Source organism: Cyprinus carpio, chromosome A3 (genome assembly GCF_018340385.1).
Source record: "Cyprinus carpio isolate SPL01 chromosome A3, ASM1834038v1, whole genome shotgun sequence".
In the NCBI taxonomy this organism is placed as follows: Eukaryota; Metazoa; Chordata; class Actinopteri; order Cypriniformes; family Cyprinidae; genus Cyprinus; species Cyprinus carpio.
The window spans coordinates 28,267,940-28,288,078 of record NC_056574.1 but is presented as its reverse complement, the minus strand read 5'-3'; the positions used below and the strand labels follow the sequence as shown (position 1 = coordinate 28,288,078).

At 37.4% G+C, this 20,139-nt stretch overlaps 1 protein-coding gene across 3 annotated transcripts in view; it reads right to left on the bottom strand.

The window, feature by feature from the left end:
- Positions 1-20,139, bottom strand: part of kansl1b (KAT8 regulatory NSL complex subunit 1b) — a 60,701-nt gene that overhangs the window by 23,549 nt on the left and 17,013 nt on the right. For all 3 annotated transcript variants that reach the window (XM_042727892.1, XM_042727902.1, XM_042727883.1), the window contains one exon: positions 18,747-20,004. In XM_042727892.1, coding sequence (XP_042583826.1) covers positions 18,747-19,915 — 1,169 coding nt within the window. In that variant the 5' untranslated portion in view covers positions 19,916-20,004. The remainder of the gene's footprint in view (positions 1-18,746; positions 20,005-20,139) is intronic.

The window sequence follows — 20,139 nt, the reverse complement described above, 5'->3', positions numbered from 1 at the left end:
CAGTAAATGTTTAGTCTTCGCTGCTCAATCAGACTCTTTGATTAATCAAAACACCATTAGCTTAATCTTTTAGCATCTAGGAAAAGTTTTTATTATAGCAAACCAAACAAAACTGGGACATAAACGTGCCTACCAAACGTAACATTTCTAAACACAAAACAGAATGCACATAACTGCATTATGTGCAACAAAACTGACATCATGCACTGTATCCCGTTAACTCCAGCTATACTTCCTGCTTTAAAAAAAAAAAAGGCATAATATTTTGTGTCAAACCGAGTACCGTTGTCACACGACCTCATCACAATGTATGTTCCTTTACTTTGGAAATGGATACAGTAAAATATCTTTTGGTGTAAATAAAAAAATCTATGGATATTGGCAGGACAATTAAAAATGAGTCAAGATCAAGATACTGAAAAACATTTAGGTTCAAGAAAATGACTTAGAGGCACAGTGTAATATATAGGGCTGGGCAAAAAAAAAAAATTGATTTTTCTATTAATCGTTTTTTTAAATGACGTCGATTCGATATTGATTCTCAAAAGCCGCGAATCTATCTTTTCCGGTATTCATTACAGCAAATATTTAAAAGAAGATCTGATTAATGTGAATCTATTCATTAGTCTTCTCCACTTGATGTCCCCCTCTTATTTACCTTGTGCAATGTTACAACAGAAAGCCTGTCACTCATTCAGTGCTTATCATGGCTGAGATACTGTTGACAAAAACCAAGAACAAAGCAATATGTGCGATTCGCAATGCTCAGGTAAAATTCTATAGTAATACTAAAAATCTGCAGAAGAATTTGACATCACACGTAAAGGCACCATAATTTCCGCAATGAATGAATGGTGCAACGCACTGTTTTGTTTACACAAGCGCGGGCGATGTTTTCAGCTTCTGTCATCTCACTATGATGATATGAAAACACACATTTCATCCCTAGCTGCTCTGAGAGTCACTTCATTAGCATTTTACCATTTAATCTGACAAAACTACCATCAAATTACATACACAGCAGCTGCAAGTTTCTAACGGCAACCCGTCAAAATAAGTCTAGTTTCACGTGAAGAAATTGTCAAAAATATATTGCTATTAAGCAGTCTTAAGACTCAATGTAACAACAATGCTACTACTACTACTACTACTAATAAATAGTGGTCGACCGATATTAGTTTTTTGACAGCCGATGCTGATATCTTGGATAGAAGAAAGCAGGGGGCCGGTTGTAGATTTATTTTTTTTTTTTTTTTTTTTTTTTTTATTTATTTGATTTGATTTGATTTTGGTTTGGATTATAAATGTGTACAATACACAAATTTATACTTTAGATGACAAAGTATTTTTCACAAATAAATATTTAACAAAAATATAATAAAAAAGTAAACACTGTAACCAACAGGGCACTCAGCATTCTGGGAAGTTTGTGTGCATTGTGAATCATATTTTTCAAATACAGCCAGGTTACACTCATTTTACATACAGCACACAGAGAAAATGACATGAATATGGCAGTGGGGAAATGCATAAAGGGCAGCATAATTTGAAATTACGAGTTTAAAGTTTAAAGCATTCAATTCACACAGATTGACCTTCACACAGAGAACATGCGATCATGCTGAATAAAAATGCAGTGTTGAAATGATTTAAGAGATGGATTCGACTAAGTTTGCAAGGTTTGTGAAAATAAATGTTCATTAATCATATAAAGATTTGTTTAAATTATATAAATGCATATTCGCTTAATGCTGGCGGCAAACAAGAAAGTATTATAATGTTTGCCTTTCTATTACTAATAATATAAAAGCAAATGTTATAATACTTTTTGTATACATTAATTCCTTTGTTTAACCGTTCTATCTGATTATCAGACAGGCGTCTATCCATATTAGACAGAACTGTTAACAATAGGGAGAATGTGAGCTGTGCGCACTCAGGCGCTGCCTTTCTCAGCGCTGTCAAAATAAAAGTCTAGAAAAACATTGGCCAAGCAGAAAAACGTATCAGCCAATGCCGATATTTGAAAAATGGCAAATATCGGCTGATAAATCTGTCGACCACTAATAATAAATATTAATAAATCTTTATTTTTAAAGGAATAATCACGTTTTCTTTTTAATTTGAACAGTAAACCTCTTGTGTGCAGCACTTTGTTTGCCAAAAAATAAAAGGGTTTTAAATTTGATTAGGATAAATTAAGTTGTTTTATGCCTTCATCTGATTACCAGAAAAATTAAGAAGAACATTTTATATGGCCTTATTATTGTTTAAAAAAAGGACCCTATACAAAAAAAAAAAAGATTTAAAATACAGGCCTGTGGCTCTTAATTTCTTTGTATAAATTCACCATCTGTAAAATGATGTTTGCGGTTCATTTTTAGAAATATCAATAGCATTTGTATTAAAACTATATTCACTGAATGTAATAATAAAAAAAAAATAATCAAGAATCGAATTGAGAGCTTGTGAATCGAAATCAAATCGAATCAAGACATGGGAATCGATACCCAGCTTTAGTAAAATACTACAAACACTGGACCAAAAATGCTATTGTTTATAAAACAACAACAACAAAAACACCATTCTGACCATAATCACTGTCTGCTTGAAATCTGTTTGCTGCCCTGTATGCCCTGATGTAGCCATAAGTGCAGTTTAATCAGTACACTGGTAATGTGTGAGTGCTTCAAGGAAAGTATAGGCAGTACGTCTTGTCGACTATGACGCATACAAAAATAAAGGCTAAAATAGGACTAGAAATTTTTTTTTAAAAATTGTTCAGAAGGGGTAACTAGCTGCCCAACAACCAGGATGCAATTCTTAAATAACTAAATGATGCACCTTTGCCTTGCCGTTCTTTAGTGTGGTAAGAGGTAAACCCCTCTCCTCAAAGTTAAGCCCTGCTGGTTTTGCCATCAAAGCAGCACTTTTGTACAAATTCAGACAATAGACAATCACCGTCAAACATCAAATCACCTGCTGTGAGTAATGTTCCTGTTAAAGGAGTGCTTCAAAAGTCACAGTAGAAAAAAAACGATCAACAAACTGTAGGATGCTGTACACTAGATATTTTACACCCTAAAGATTTCAAATGTTAGTAATGAACTCTTAAAGGTGGTGTGAGGATTGCCATGTGTGTCAATACACTTAAGATACATCAAAGCACATTCTGCAGGTCTGCCTTTAGCATCCATGACACTGCCTAACTATACAGTGCTACCTGAACACTGACAAATCAATTATGAATGTTTGTAGTTATGCACATCAGTCAGGGCTCCAAACTGCGACTAAAACAGTCGCATTTGCGACCATAAATATTAATTTGAGAGTGACGTTTTTGCTGAGGTCGCCACTGGCGACTACCCGCCGAAAGCTCCTCAGGATTTAACTGCTAAAAAAGTTTTCTTAGGCGGTTGATTTGCTTCATTCTAGCAGCGCCCCGTCTGTGATAAAATGAACTCGGGCCGAAGGTTAATACACACAACTACACCGAGTGTGGACCTGCCGCGTGTACAACAGCTTTCAGCCGAGATCGGCCCATAGAGAAAAAGCCGTCTGTCAGCCAGAAGTGTTTTGTAGAGTCGGTGTGGCTCTGGTCCGTTATCTTCTCACCGATGCCGAGACTGAACCGACAGAGACGCATTTCAGCCAGAATCAGCCCGAGTGTTATTGCTATCTGGGTATATATTTACATGTTATAACTTAAACATTTGAATGTAATGCCTTTTTTCCTAATTGTTTTGTGATCAAATCTTTTGTTATGTTCACGTATTAAACTGAGACGATGCACATTAAAGTTTTAGTGGAAAAAGAGAGTTTCAGACAGTCCTCATCTCTGCCGCACATCAGTGCTGATGCACACAGTCTGATAAACGCAGCTCCGCTGTGCAGCGAGAGAGAAATGACGGAGACGTAAGAAGCGAAAGTGCAGAAAATACAGCGTCTATTTCGTGCACAACTTGAACAAACTAGAACAGGTAAAGCTGTCAGCTGTGTGGATATTGGCAATATCGTTAACCATTCTTGTTTATAATAATTACTAATATGGCTTCTTCTAAACAAGATCTTGGTCTGTGTTCTTTTAACGCGTGAACTTCATTATTTGAAGTGCAACTGACGTCCAGTAATCGCAAAAAGCTCTGTGCTTTGTAACTTTTTAATAAAAAGTACCAGCTTAAAAATTATTCTGATTTCATAACGAAATTCAAACAATACAGTTCTGGCGCTCCTTAATGGGGCAGGCGCGGTCGCTTTAGTGCCTCAGTTCAAGGGCAAGTGAACCCATTTAATATTTCTCTTTACTAATATAGTACATAGTGAACATGAATTAACATCAAAAGGTAGGCTATTTTATAAGAGAGCCTACAGTACAACTTACTGAAATGTCTCATGTAGGAGGAGCCCAAGCTACACTCAGTGGCCAAGTGATGCTTACGCTCCATGATACTGGTACAGACTCTGTGTAATGAACAATTCTTTGTGACTGTAGATTTCAAGCTGGAAAAGACATTTAGTTCCCACTTTAGGTGAACCTTAGTTCCCAGGTCATCTACAAGATGGATTAAAATGCTGATAAAGTCAAGAAAAGATGAGAAACACATAACAGTATGATTGAAATGTAAATAAATAATAATAATCGTAAAATAAATAAAACACGTTTATTCTGTGGCACCTAAAAAAATGATTTGGCTCCTAAGTTTTTTTCTTATAGGAGCCAATGGCTCCTTACTCGATTTTTTTGTTTGGAGCCCTGTCAGTGTTTCCCACAGACTTACACTCTATGTGTGCCGGCACTTCCCCTGGAGGAAATATATGTGACCCTGTCTGTGAAATCCAGGCTAAAGTCTCAAAATATAATTATGAGATAACAAGTATCAAATTTGATTTCAACTTTTGATTTTACTATGATTTAAATCTTTGACATGACCTAAGTCAATATTAAAGATATAAATGTTATAAGTAAAAATCACAAAAAATAAATAAATAAAACCCTTTCACAGGCAGGGACATATATATTTGTAAATTTAAAACAGCAGAACGGCTTTTTGAAAGTGCACATTCATTCTCTGCCAGTAGGAGGCACTTTTGGAGCGGCAGAAATAGTGGTTTCTCCGGTAACAGCTGTAATCAAATCAGCCCTACACTACTTTATCAGGCATTATAGGAAACATTAAATGAAAATGACATCAAAACTTTTCTAAAGACAATCGGTTCCCTTCAAAAAAAGATATATTTATAGAAAAACACCCGTGCTGTGTTTTGATTTTGAAACGTGAAGTGCTCATGTTTATTCAACAAAGTCAAAGCCTTTTGGAAAATATATTTGTGGTGGTCAGTGTTGATATTGTGGCGGGCTGCCACAAAAAAAATCAATGTATGGGAAACCCTGCACATCCCTAGTAATCACGTACATGAAATAAACACTACAAAACAGTGCCGCTGTTACCTGACAACACAACATAGTTAATTAACATTTACAGACACATAGCATGTAGCTATTAACCCAAGAAAATTTAAAAATCAATTAGACTTCTTAATGGATCCCACCACATTATAGGGTCTTCATCTGAGCCTGAAAGCTATAAAACAGTTAAAAATAAATAAATATACACACACAGAAATTAGGTTACTATCAGCGTGAGGGACAGAGAAGATTTCATTTCACACCACAGATGTGTGTGCTGATAAAGGGATATAAGGTACATATTTTTATCAGTTCAAATCAATGACCTTGGTGTTGCTAAAGCAACCAGACAAATATACAAATACATATAAATTTTATACAATATTTTTTAAACATTTAAACATTACATTTAATCTACCCCATCAGTCAATGACCATTTATGCAAACTATTCTGCAAAAACATTCCACGTCACAATGCATATGCAATGAATCGATATCACAAAGCATCAACATATCACAACTTATACTTAACTTGAAATTAAATGAGAATTTTAGAGCTTATGTACATCATGTAGACAATCAAAACAATACCTTTACACAAAACCTTAAGAAATACTTCTATAAAAGGCTAAATTATTTCCAAATATAATACACATTTCACAAAGGGAAGCTGAACAGTTAATTGATTTAAAGACACTTTGAACTTTTATGAGCTGATTTAGACACTCATTTCATTAGATAGAAAAACAAACTCCATTGCTCCAAGTTACTCGAACAGCCAGCAAAACACAACCACATGTGGCTTGAGCTTCCAACAGCTTGGAGATTGCTGGCCAATGTGAGCGTGTCGGATAAAAAGTTGTTGTGTTGGGAGTGAGAGAAGAGTGCATATATGTGTTTAGTAGTTATGAGATCCTAGTGCATGTTTGCCGATGTGTGGCAAAACTAAAATTTCACTCCACCCTTTAAGGACTGTAGAAATGAGTACACAGTGACGGTCCCATACAGCAAGGACACATTTGTGCAGAGAAATCTTATGTTCGTGCAGTGTTTTAGAAACAGCAAGAGGATCTCCTCTTGATACCAGTTCCTGGTGGAGTCAGGTTGAATCAGCCCCTAAGCTCTGGGCTGAATCAGAGCCAGAGTAGCGATCAAAAGCCAATGCTGGAAGAGAGCAGAGACTCAGTGTTTCCTCCCCAGCACAGTTCAGCAACTCAGGAATTTGTATTGTGGTCCAGACAATGTTCAAAAACAATAAGATTATCTGCAGCGCATTAGTGCTGCTTTCCGATCAAACACGCACACACTCACACACAGAACTCTTCATGAGATTAAAGTCTTTCCACAGGTATAGGACTAAGTGCTTTAAACACGTTTAGGAATACAAGTCAACTAGTCTAACACAAGCACAACCTGCTGACATAAGATATTAGAATCTAAAAAGAGACCAAGCAGAGTTATTGAAAATTTGACTTTGGCACAAAAGGTTCTAAAGTAAAAGCAGAACTACTCCAGGTTTCTGTCTGTTTTTGTCCATAAAAGAAAAAAGTCAAATGGGGTCATGTAGAGAAGACGCTGTGTTCAAGGATACCACAGAAATACAATTCAAACCTTTTGTTGTGTGCATGTCATTTTATCAAGAACTGCTTCTTTAATCTTGGCTTTTACCTTCGTTGGCTTCTAATCTTCTTAATTTGGACTAACAATCTCTCTGAACCACAACCTTTAAGTATGATTGATATGTTATGTGTACATTTTCAATTGAGTGCTCAAAATAAAGTTTTTGTGCCAATATGTGATGTATACCTAGTACAGTTTTAGTTTTCCAGGTAAAGCACAATATCACTGTCTTACTGAAGTAATTCTGATAATTCGCTGTGAACCCACTATTTCCTAAGAATGTGACGATTAATGTAGACTGAGGTTGTTCCAATTACTTGGTTTAAATATAAAGAATGTAGTGTAGTGCACAGACTTTATAATCCTAGTGAAATCGCTGTTTATTGTGCTGCACCAGCAGTTATAGGGTTAATGCGGGAGAGACGAGCGAGTTAGTTAGTTAGGCTGGAGCTCCTGTGATACTGTTCTGCTTTCTGATTAAACGTTAAGACGGAGCGTCTTTTGTCTTTCGTTCTTCAAACATTTCAGTAGACATATTTTGGTTTACAAACTGTATTGTTCCATCAGTTAGTCACATTAGCACTCGGCTAACGTACCCATCATTATTGTTTTAAGTATTCCTAGTTTAGCAGTTAAACTTTAGCTGTGGGCACAATTCGCTTGCATAAGTGTTTTTGTATTTTATGTCATTATTGTAAGAATGGATTAGAGCCCTATATTGTTGTTTTATGTAAAGGTGCTTTGTCAATGGTAGCGCTGGCTAACTGGCTCAAGGACTCCTCTCTGTGCCAATCACAACAGGCTTGGCCAGCTGACCAATCAGAGCAGAAGTAGGCTTATGGAAGGGAGGGGTTTGCTATGAACAAATAGTTTCAAAATCATTGGCAAATGACTAGTATAAAATGTATATTCTGAGGAAATTACAATGTTTTCTGACCTTGGATGCATTTAAACCTGTTGTACGGGACTCCAACACCATATTATGACACTTTAAAATACCATATGACCTGCTCTTTAAAGTGTAAGTATTAAACATGCAGCCGACTGTCATTAAAGGGATGGTTCACCCTAAAATTATTTTCTGTTATTATTTACTTACGTGTCCCAAATCTGTATTAATTTCTTTCTTGTACTGAACACATAAGATGATATTTTGAAGAAGGTGGGTAACCAAAGAGTTGCTGGTCCACATTGAATTTGATAATAGGAAATAAATACTAAGTCACTGTGGACCAGCAGCTGTCTGGCTTTCGACGTTCTTCAAAATAGCATTTATGTTCAGCAGAAGAAACTCATTCAGGTTTAAAACTAATTTTGAGCGAGTAAATGATGGCATAAAAACAACAAAACAAAAAGAAAAATCACTCACTACTCTTAACTGAAAAACTTTAATACAGTTGCTTTGATAGGAATCAATCTATAGTGTTTTATTTTTATATTTGTTCATTCAATTTCTTGAATGCTTCTGTTTAATGCACCTTAAAATAAAGCACTGTTATTTTATTTGTATAACGTTTGTATTTATAATGTGTATCTTTGTTCTTATTTTTTAATAATACAGATAAAATAATGACAAAGATTTTTATCTTTGCCCACTTTGACCTAAATATCTGCTATTCTTTTTTTTTTTTTAGAATTGGTTACCTTGTAAGACTTTGTCTTTATAATATGGAAATACTATAATACGGAAATAAGCTGTAATGCCCAGATAACTTGCAAAATATTAAAAACCAACATGACAAAGAATCGTGATAAAATAATGAATCGTGATATTTCTTATAAATATTGTGTTGTGATATTTTTGCCATATCGCCCACCCCTACATGTATACTAAAGAAATATTATCTAATGTTCAAAAGTTTGGGCTCAGTAAGCTTTTTAAAAACAAACACTTTTATTCAGTGATGATGTATTAAATAAATAAATAATTAACAGTAACTTTCATTACAAAAGATTTTTACTTCAAAGAACGCTGTTTTTTTAAACTTCATACTCAAAGAATCCTAAGAAATGTGTCACAATATTACACTGTTCCTTATTCAAAAGGTGTTCAAAAAAAAAAAAAAAAAAAAAAAATGTGTCATTGTGAAATTAAAACTGACCCATGTTGTATGCGATGCTATGTGCGATATTAACCTGCACTGTCTGTCACAAAAAAGTAAGGGAAAGCAACAACAATATTTCTAATGCAAATAATGCCAAATACTCCATGACCGGTAAGAAAAATTAACGGCCATTCAACTGCCACCTAGTCAGTGTGGCAGAAAAGTCATTTGGACCCTGACTTGATTATCCCTCAGTGCTGCCAACATTTTCTTTTTAATCCTTCTAATGAACAAATTCTTAAAAAATAATCCGTAATCCAGAGAGCTTGTTCTTTGGCCAGTAGTGACTGTATCTGCCCAACAGCTGCCTGACACGTTAATACAAGATCCAGTTGTTTATGTCTCCAAATCTGAAAAAAATAATCAAGGCCAAGTTGTAAAAAGTTGGTTGTTTATGTACTGCCACATCTATAAACTGCTTGCTTGTTTGCGAGAGGCTCCATACATATATTGGACCTAAAAGCAGTAAATGAGCACCATTATTTGTGCTGTTGCTTCTAGGTTCTGGCACTGTTAATTTGACCACCTTGTAATAAGAGATAAAACCGAAAGGACTTTAGCAATTATCTACTGCCAAACAATGTGCCGCAAAACGTCATCTGATTGGTGGAGAGTGGGGAAGTTGACGAGGTGGTTAAATGATTTAACAATTGTGATGAGTCATACTAACAAACCACCAAGCGTGACATAGATTCATTAGACGTGATCCACACCAGCACAAAGACACAGACAAACCCTCGGGAAAGGGTATGTGACCTGAGCCACAGATATGATGGCTCGCATATTTCATTACAGAACAAAAACAGGCCTAAGAAAGATGCAACACATTGGGCGGTTTAATTCAGTCACTGTGCCACACACATTCACAGAGGCACACAAACACACACACACCCTTCACAGAGGAGTCTTTTCATTCTGGGCCAAGCACTGCGGGCGCTGCCAGGTACAGATGATAGTGAGCCATACAGACAAAAAGAGGGAAAGAAACCTCCGCTGTAGGTATAACTCTACCTTATCAGGGAAAAAATATATATATATACCTCAAACTTTTGACTTTTTAGCCACATTTTTGAGGCAGTTACATGCTAGTGTACTTCTAAAAGTAGACAAAAAGTAACTTTAATCATACATGCACATTAAAAACGTACAGTCTTTAACTTCTGGGGAAAGAAATATTGAAAATACCCCATCAACCAACTAGAAAGCAGTTATTATAAAAATCATATAATCAGAAAATCACATTATTGTAGTTTTATTTTCAATATTAATATTAGGAATAACTATAAACAACTTTTTTTGTTTATTATCAGTAATATTACATTAATTATTGTTATTATTATTATTATTATTATTATTATATCTTTGTTGAAAACCCTTTAATATGTTCTTAAAGTTTAATTAGGCCTGTCACGATAACTTTGTTGTGCGATATTGCCCCAGAAATAATTGCGATAATCAATATTGTTATTTTAAAGGGGTCATATGATGCGATTTCAAGTTTTCCTTTCTCTCTGGAGTGCTACAAGCTGTTCGTGAACAGATAAGATCCCTAGAGTTGCAAAGACTAAAGTTTGCCGGCTGTGGAGTTTTGAGCAGTGTAAAGTAGCGCTTGTTGTTTGTCGTTCCTTCGATCACAAATGCAGACATGGTTTTATGTTAACACGGCGCGATGAAACGCAACGCGTAAAAAGACAGTACAAGTCATTATAATCAGTAATTATGTCCCCACTGGATGCAACAAATGGCTCGTTTGTAATGGGTTTTATTGTTTTCTGATCGAGATATGGCATCACAGTATGGCAAGGGGCGTAAAATTTCTGTCACACGCTTGAAGTATTCGGCCAATCACAACACACTGGATAGCTGGCCAATCAGAGCAACCTCGCTTTTCAGACTGATGAGCTTTGTAAAAATCTACACGTTTCAGAAGGCGGGGCATAGGGGAGCAACAATAATGTACAGTATGTGAAAAAATAATGTTTTTTGAACCTTAAACGGCATAAACATTTCATTACACCAAATACACAAAATAATGTTCTTTTTAGCAACATCATATGACCCCTTTAAAACCATTTTATGCTACTGAACAAATAATTATAATATAAAAGCATAATAATGCAAGAAGGCCTACACACTTTCAAATTACAACAAACTTAATTCTTAAGAATATTTAGATCATGGAAATTAAGTATCAAAATATTAGATACATTTATAAACAAATTAACAAAAATAAACATTTTCTAATAAATAGTGCTAAGTAACAAGTAGAAAAAAGAAAAATTCACAAAGAACTTGTATGGAGATTTTTCCATATTTGGTGCACACTATTGCTGAAAAACGCAATCCCTACTTCTCAGTCAGATGTTATTTCATGTGAAGTGATTTCATGTGGTCTTTAAAAATGGTTCAAAAGGCAGCACAGGCTCAATTTAACCACACTTCCACCTCACGAACTATCAAACATACATTTTTCAGTGCAGCAGTCTTTTATACTAAGTGCAGGGTTTAGTACTACCCCACTTTCGACTGCAACAAAAACTGCAGCTCTGAAACGTCGTGGACATGAGCACAGAATGAGCACCAGACAGCCGGAGCATGGTAGACATCTGACGGTGGAAAGTGGAAGGGGAAAAAATGGGGGGGGGGGGGCACCTGTACATGGTTTCCACGGAGATACTCTGCCATCACCCATAAGACACAAGAGATGGTGGGCTGCTGTATCCCGCAGTCCAAAGGGCAACAGGGCAGATGGAAAAAGCTGCTGGCAGTTTCAAAGCAGCGCTGATGTTTAAAAGGATGGCCTTACATATTCATCTGAGAGCTGATTTACCATGCATACTCAAGCAGAGAGATCCGGTGCATAAGCAGTGGGTAAGAGCAAAGTAAATCATTTGCAATTAGCTTTGGGATGGAAGTTAGGATCGATCTATCGGTCTGTCTGTCTACATGTACATGCAATGGAGTGAAATAGATGACATTTTAGCTTTTTACTAACCCTCATGTCATTCCCTCCGTGTAATGCTACATTATTTTTAATGACTATTCTAGCCATTCCTTAAATAATTCACAGTAATTGAGGGCAAGGGTCATCAAAATTACGAAAAAATAAATACATACATAAAAGTAGTCCATACGACTTATGCACTTTATTCAAAGATTTCTAAAGTCATATGATAGTTTGGCCTGAGGACCAGGAAACATTTTTTCATCTTGGTTTACTTAACATCTTGACATCTGAGTCACCTTTTTGTTAATGTATAATTTCTCAAATTATGCTTTTTTTTTTCTTTTTTATGATGATATCAATGATACAGTTCTTAAAATCTGAATAAAGCACAGACTGGACTAAACTGGTTCTCAAGTTTAACTCACTGACTCAAAGATCCGGTCACAGCAATTAACGGTCACTGGAAAGAAGGTATTTAGCCATAAACATTGTGGTCTGTTCATCTCACAAAGCCAAAGCTTTAAAAGACATCAGCCTCTGCAGTTCATAAAGCAGGTTTATATTTTACTCATATCGATAAATGACAACATTAGCTGAACAGAGCAGAGCAGAGGCAACAGCGCACAGCTGGGTCTGCCCTTTAAAAACCAGTCAGTCTTTCTCTACTGCAGGCTACAAACACTCAAAACCTGTTGAGATCCTCAACATTTCTTGGGTCCAACCGGTCGGTGGCTATAGTGACGAACGACACACACTCACCCTGCAGTTAGGGGTGTGCGACACATGACTGTCTGTCTCATTGTCTGTGTTTTGCTCTCTGAGAGATTGTTGTTCTCTCGTACTGTGTGTACCGGAAACCACAGTGCCACAATTTAAGATCTTGCATTTCCTGTACTCACTAATGTGGGACACTCGGCATAAATTCAAAATGGTTGGTGACAACTTCAACTCTACTATGCCACTTCTGTGATTTGGTAAAATGTGATTTGAGTTTGTGAAAACCATAGAATACAGTACAGTAGAACAGAACAGAATCTCGAATTACAATGTTGCTTTTAGTCCATTTCTGAGGTTAGCTATAAAATTGTCTTTTTCTTCAAAACAGACAGAAAATATTGATATTCACCTTGTGTCCAATAAAACACTCTTTAGAATGAGAATGCCACCTCTCTCTAGTACCACGAGACTCTGACTAGCAATAGCAAAAAGCAAATCAAATGCATGCTACCGGCCTGGATATATTGATTAATAGGTCAATACAATTCTATCAACCATGCAAACAGAAATACATTCACACACACATAACATGCAGACACAGAACAGGTGCAGCCACATGTCTGTGGACGGGATGCAGAGACAGGATATTTTCCTGGCAGTGCTTGAATTTCAAGTGGCAACGGTTGGATTTTAATGTGTGAAGGAGAGGGAGCAGATGGAGAGAAGGCAAAAAGAAAATATAAAGCAACAGAATACAGGAAAGGCAGCACAAAAGCTTTCACTGAAGGTGTTGAGAAAAGAGGGATATACTGAAAGTGCCACGAAAGCAGCTCCAATAAAAACTGCTTCTGTGATGCTAATCAACTGTATGTGCAATTCTGTTCCTCATCATAACTGATTGATTCTCATGAAATGGAGCACATCAAGTTGTTAGGTCTGTTTAATGGACATACTGATCTCAGAGAGGGTTGAGTGCACAGTGGAAGAATGCAGATGTTCATCTGAATAAAATGTTTTTAACATTATAATTACTCCGTTACATAAATTTGAAAAGGCCCCAGATCTGAATAAAAACCTGTTCTTGTGTCCCAATACAAACCGGCATACCTATGCCACCATTTGGTCAAGACATCATTTGGCCATTGAAACATGGCCATTTGGACATTACAACATCCATAGGAACTCAAATGTGTAAATGGAGCTTTCATGAGTTTCAAAACTCATGAAAGACAAAAGAAAATGAGGAAGAACTGAAGAGGAAACCAGAAAAAACATGCTATTAAAATTTGTATGTTCTGATGTTTGTGGGTGTTTTTTTTTTTTTTTTTTGGCCATACAATTAAAGTCAATGGGGGTCAATATTGTTTTGCAGTCAAGCAGTGTTTTATTGAATTTCATTCAATGGCAGGATCAAATGTTTCTCCTCAAGTGTATTAAACCATCATCTGTGAAGAATGGAAACAGTGCTAAAATATTTTACTCCATTCAAACAGGACCTGTGGCCAGTGGGTACAGGTGTATTAATTTGCAAAAACTGTAATCCTAACAGATTAAAGCGATGTCTCTCTTACTCGCCAACTCTATTCATAATGGCCTTGTTCTTTGCCATTTCATCCAGCAAGGACAGAAGGATACAAAACTTGTAACTAAAGAGAAAATACCAGAACAAAAACATCTAAATGTCACACATTTTGACTTGGTAAGACAAGACAAATGGGAAGGAAAAAAAAAAAAACATTATGGAAGTGAATATGGCAAACAATGAAAAACGATTCGAAAGTGGGGAAAAGCACACATACACACATACCCACAAAACTTGACAAGCCGGTTATGTGACCTAGAACGTTGACTGATAAAACCAAAAATTGCGCAGATGGGGGAACCTTGAAAACTGTAAAAGAAAAGGTGCTTGTCAAAATGATTTGAATGCATTAGATGAATAAACAGTGTTATGGTATTTAGTGAAGTGTATTTCTGATTTATTAAGGTATTTGTATACATCTCAAAAGGTGGCAAAGTCCAGACAGAGCAGTTTTTTTGTCCTTTTTTTTCTTTTTTTTTGAGGCACGCTCCTCACTTAAATCATCATTACCATTACTATTCAAAACAAGATGCAAACATCATGAAAACACAAGAGACAGAAACACTGATTAATGGTTACTGTAGAAGCAATCAAGAAATGCCCCCTGGGGCATTTAGTGATGAGCTCCAAAATAACTTCTTGTTTCATTTTAAACAATCAATCATTCAAAAAAAAAAAGTATTTTTTGAAAAAGTCATTCCAAACATGCGTGACCTTCTTTCGTGGCATACAAAAGAAAAAGGCTGAAGAATATTCTGTCTGGAAGTTTTTTTTTTTTTTTTTTTTTTAATACAATTAAAGTGAACAATAACTGGAAATGTCAAAAAACAAAATGAGAGAGAAGAGAAAAAAAAAAGAAGTTTAATTTGAATATACTATTCACTAATATTATTTACAAAACATTTTAACATCCACCCCATCTCTCTTGGTGCGTTTATGACCAGTCAGTAAAATACATTTTTCAGTGTACCAATTTAAGCAGTTCATAAAACTAAATGATTAATTCAATCACAATCTCAAGTTCAATTAACTGACTCAATTTGATTGGAACTGTTAACTTCCCACTAGAGAGAAGATTTATCAGAGTCTTGTATGGGGAAGAGACTGAAATGTTAAATCATTCGATCATATGGCTCCAAAAGACAACGTACAAGTTGCATGGACCACTACTGCATCCTACATCCCCTTTTACAACTACAGTTTTCAAAATTTGTCCTTTTGTGGTGCACAGAAATTTGGAAAGACATAAGGGTGGGTAAAAGACATGCTTCTTGAGGAGCCTTGACAGCAGAAGGCTGCATGACAGGTACAAAAGTCTGATGTGAGACCAGTACAAAGAGTCCCTTTCTTTTAAACTGGTTCTAGCTAACAGGATTATGGCACAGAAACAATGAATGCCACCAGCTGGTGCGTGCAAGTACATGAAAGCTAACTGCTAACCCATGGTGCCAGAAGGACACTAGCAAGAATGAGGCAAACTAGGTTAATCATTAGCAGTGAATGAGTGCTCTTAATCTGTATGAGTTTAGAAAAAATAAAAAAAATAAAAATAAAAAACACTTACACAACAGCAACATCAACAACATAAAATCTCAACAACATAACTGAATCCGATACAGCAATACATCCTCCTTACAGGGACTTCTCAGAAAATCAACCACCTATGAACCAAAGCAGCACAAATTAATCATTGGGTACTGCAGATTGCACTCAAGTGACCTCCCGGCTCATCAAGACACTGGCTTTAATGGCTGATTAAGCAGCAAGACAAATCAACTACCTATTAACAGAAAGGTCTTGCATGCAGTTACAACATGCACTCATGTGGTCCTCAATCCCACAATGGAATCGGTTGCATTACCAGGAAAGGTCTAAAAACCCATGAAAACAGGTGACTATGGATGTGGGGAAAGCAAACGGTGAAGAAAAAATAAGTTTCACGCTTCACTATACTCATCACATAATCTGCAAGTAAGCCTATTTGTCCTTCGCAATAGTCACGTGACTGACTCTGCTGAATGTAAGTTATCGCCCTCGTAGAGTGGTCTTAAAAAAAAGAAAAAAAATACCAGGGCATAGAGAGGGGAACTATGACGTCAGAATCCTGAAGAGTAATTCGCCGGGGGTTCCTTCAAGATTTTCCTATGGGGTTTTATAATGGGTTTTTTTCAATTAATGAGTAAAATAAAGCTTGTGGTAAACATAACTTGACAATACTTTTATGTTTTGTTCTACAGCATAAATTACACGCATCCATGCCCAAAACACAAATTTTAGGAGTTATGTCATTTTTGAAAACGTATGCTTTTAATAAGTAGCTAGATAATAACGTTTGGGCTGTAAGTGTGTGCAGTTTACATTGTAGAACAAAACATAAAAGTATCAAGTTATGTTTACCACAAGCTTTATTTTACTCATTAATTCAAAAACCCCATAGGAAAATCTTGAAGGAACCCACGGCGAATTACTCATCTGACATCATAGTTCCCCCATCCTATTGAGACACCATCTAACTACAATGACACAGCAAAAGAGACCGCATTAAAAAATTGTGAAGGAGTTGATTTTTAAATGTACACCAAGTAGAGTAAAATTAGGCAAAAGTGGGATTTATCACAGCTATACTTCTTACCCGGAGGTTAGGATGGGTGAAAACAAGCCCAATAACTGACTGAGAAAGTGTGCGTACGGGTTTAAGGAAGTGACTCACTGTCTCTCAAGAAAAATCCTTTGACATTTGAGTGTATTAAACAAGGCTCAGCCCTTGGGAAGGGAACGACTGGCTTGGTGTGTGTTAGAGAGAGTGCGGCCGTTTGTCCTGGTCTAACCAGGATGGTAATGATATTCAAGAGACGAACAAATACCTTCATTATCAAGAAAACTCATTTGTAACAAAAGCAAATCACCATTATCTCAAACTTAAGAGAACAAATCAACACTAACAAATGAACAGAGATGAACAACAGCCACTCACTGATCATTTACTATCATTCAATATCATTTGCACATCATAGATAATTACCATGCAAGAATGTAATGGTTTCATGAAACAGCTTGACCCAGCCTGCATCAGCACTTATCCTACATCAGAAATGTACCTTTAGGGTTCCCACTCTTTTTCAGTGATCGTTTTCCAAGACTTCCAAGGACTTTTCCACGACATTTTTAAATTTAATTAAAAATGGGAATAAAAGACAAGGAACACACCCTAAAGTAATATATAAAAATATTTAGTCAATAAGTTACTGAATTACTGTTAGCAAAGCTGCTTTTCACTTAACTCCAAACATTCACCACAAGACTTGGAATCATTCAAAACACTTATCTTAAGTTTACCATTGGACAGAACGATGGGAAACACAGTGTTCCCACTGTCAAAAGTCAGTAATGACATACCAGTCTTGATTTTTTCATCACTGATTCAGAGTATTTTTTTTTCTTTCTTTTTTTTTTTTTTATACAAGCAAATGGGCAGATTCCGATTATTATTCATTTCATTTTTTAAAGCAAGAGATGAGACAGAATGAAAATATGAGTACATGAACAAGATGTCCTTTGCTCTATTACAGGACAAACTCAAAGCAAATCAGAAGCACTGCATTTTAATCACTACCCAAACAAAGATGCTACATACTGCATGAGCAGTTTCTTATTTAAATTAGATGTATTTTCTAGATGTAATTTTTTAGATGTAACTTTAGCTTAGTGAAATTACGCTACATAAAATATTTGAACGAGACAAAAACAGCAGACGGGCTGACAGAGCGCAGATTCACTCTCTGACAGCAGGTGGCACTTCTGGAACAGCAGATACAGCATTTCTTTGGTTACCGCTGTAAAAAAAAATAGCAGCTCTGCACTGATAAACACTACTTCAGTATGCATTATACAGAGGAAAGAAAAATAATAATAATCACCTAACTTTTCAGTCTGTTCCAAGACAATCAGTTCCCCTCAAAGATACATATAAACCCCCATCCCTTATTCAATATTTTGGATTTTCTTCCAATATTTCACGCATCATGCACAGTGAGTTTGTGCTGCATGTTATAGTATTTCCCCCCTTTGCGTTCGTCTTTAGCATCTCTGGCCTCTGTTACCTTTTAACATTAATTGTTTCAGGCCAGTGGTAAACTGTTCATTCTTGGCGAAAGAAAAACAAAGTATTTTTTTAAAATAATTTTCCAGGACAACAAGATTTTCCAGGACACTTTACATTTTCTCTAATTTACCATGTGTATTCCAGGACTGGACAATTAGCCATCAATTTTCCAGGACGCATGAGAACCCTGACCATCATACTCATTACTCCATCCTCAGACTATCTGGATTTACATTATTGGAGAAATAATTAAGGTCGGTACTCACAGAGGAATGTGGCGCTGCTCAATGTCGACCCGAGCCAGGTCATCTTCCTCTACATCAGTTTCTCCTCCTGAGCTGCTTTCTGTGGCATCGGAATCAAACGCGTATTCGGCAGACCGGAGGTTGGTGGTGCAGCTCAGGGAGAGTCGCTCCAACTCAGCCGGCATGGAGCCACTCTTCAGGAAACGTTTTAGTCCATCTCTCTCCTGAGGGGTGAGAGTCTCATCGCTGTGACGGCCCCTCGGCCGCCTGGCATCCAGAGCACCCAGTGTGCTCTTGAGTAGTCCACCCAACTGTTGTTGCACATGCCGCTCCACCTGCTTGGCCTGCACCACCTGCAGCCGTTTGCGCAATCGCCACAGCCGCGCCTCGATCTCCCCTTGTCTGCTCTGGCTGTGCTGAGTACGGTCGCTTAGCTCCGCCCCAAGGCCACCTAAAGGGTCATGGTGGGTAGCAAAGGAGAGCGCCAATGTATCTTCACTGCCTAACGCCGGACAGTCTGAAATTTTGTCTTCTGTGAAAGGTGCACTGGAGGTTGGAGATGTTGCAGGAGGTGCTCCATTACCGGGACAGTTCTGAGACTCACCTGTTGACGGCTGGCGCTGCTCTGCAGCTTCTCGTAGGGGACCGTTGCTTGTCAGTCTCATGGTAGAATTGACAACTTCAGTCTGATTTGACAAATCCTGCTCGACGGTATGTTGGCCACCATTTAAGGTCACCGCATTGTCTCGTTCAGTCGGTTTAGTCACTTTCTTTGCTATGCCGTTGACAGTGGGTAGCCCACATGGTCCACCTCCTCCACTGGCACTCATGATGCCTTTTGGCTGCTCCTCAGAGAGCTCTAAAGCCTGGTGCTTGCGTGGTATGAGGCTCGGCAGGATGTTGTGCGTCTGCAGTAGAACACCTTGCAGCTTCAGGGACTCTTTTGCCGAAGACACATCTGAACAGTGATATGAGGTAACGATGGGCTTGCAGGGGCCAGCCCCGCGAGAGGGGCGTTCCTCAGAGGCCTTGCGCTTGACGGCACCGTTACTGGACACGAGGATGTGGTTGCCGGTACCGCTTCCCTCCACGCCACTCGGTGAGAGGGTGGAGGAGGACGGAGCCAGTTTGAAGCGTATGCGGTGAGCTTCGGCCGGAGCGTCGGTCAGAGCGGGCGCCATTGCAGCCATGCAGCACTGGGAGGGGGCGGGCGAGGGGGCCTCTCCCGGTGCCGAGGCCAGCTCCACACCACCCACCTAACACTGTGCCAGGGGGCAGCCTAAAGAAATACAAGACAAATTCAAATTACGTGGTTTATCATGGATTGACTGAACAAGAAACAGTACACAAACAAACCACACTTCAAGTATAAAAGAAAGAAAACATGCAAGTAGTGATGCTCATTTCGGTTAAT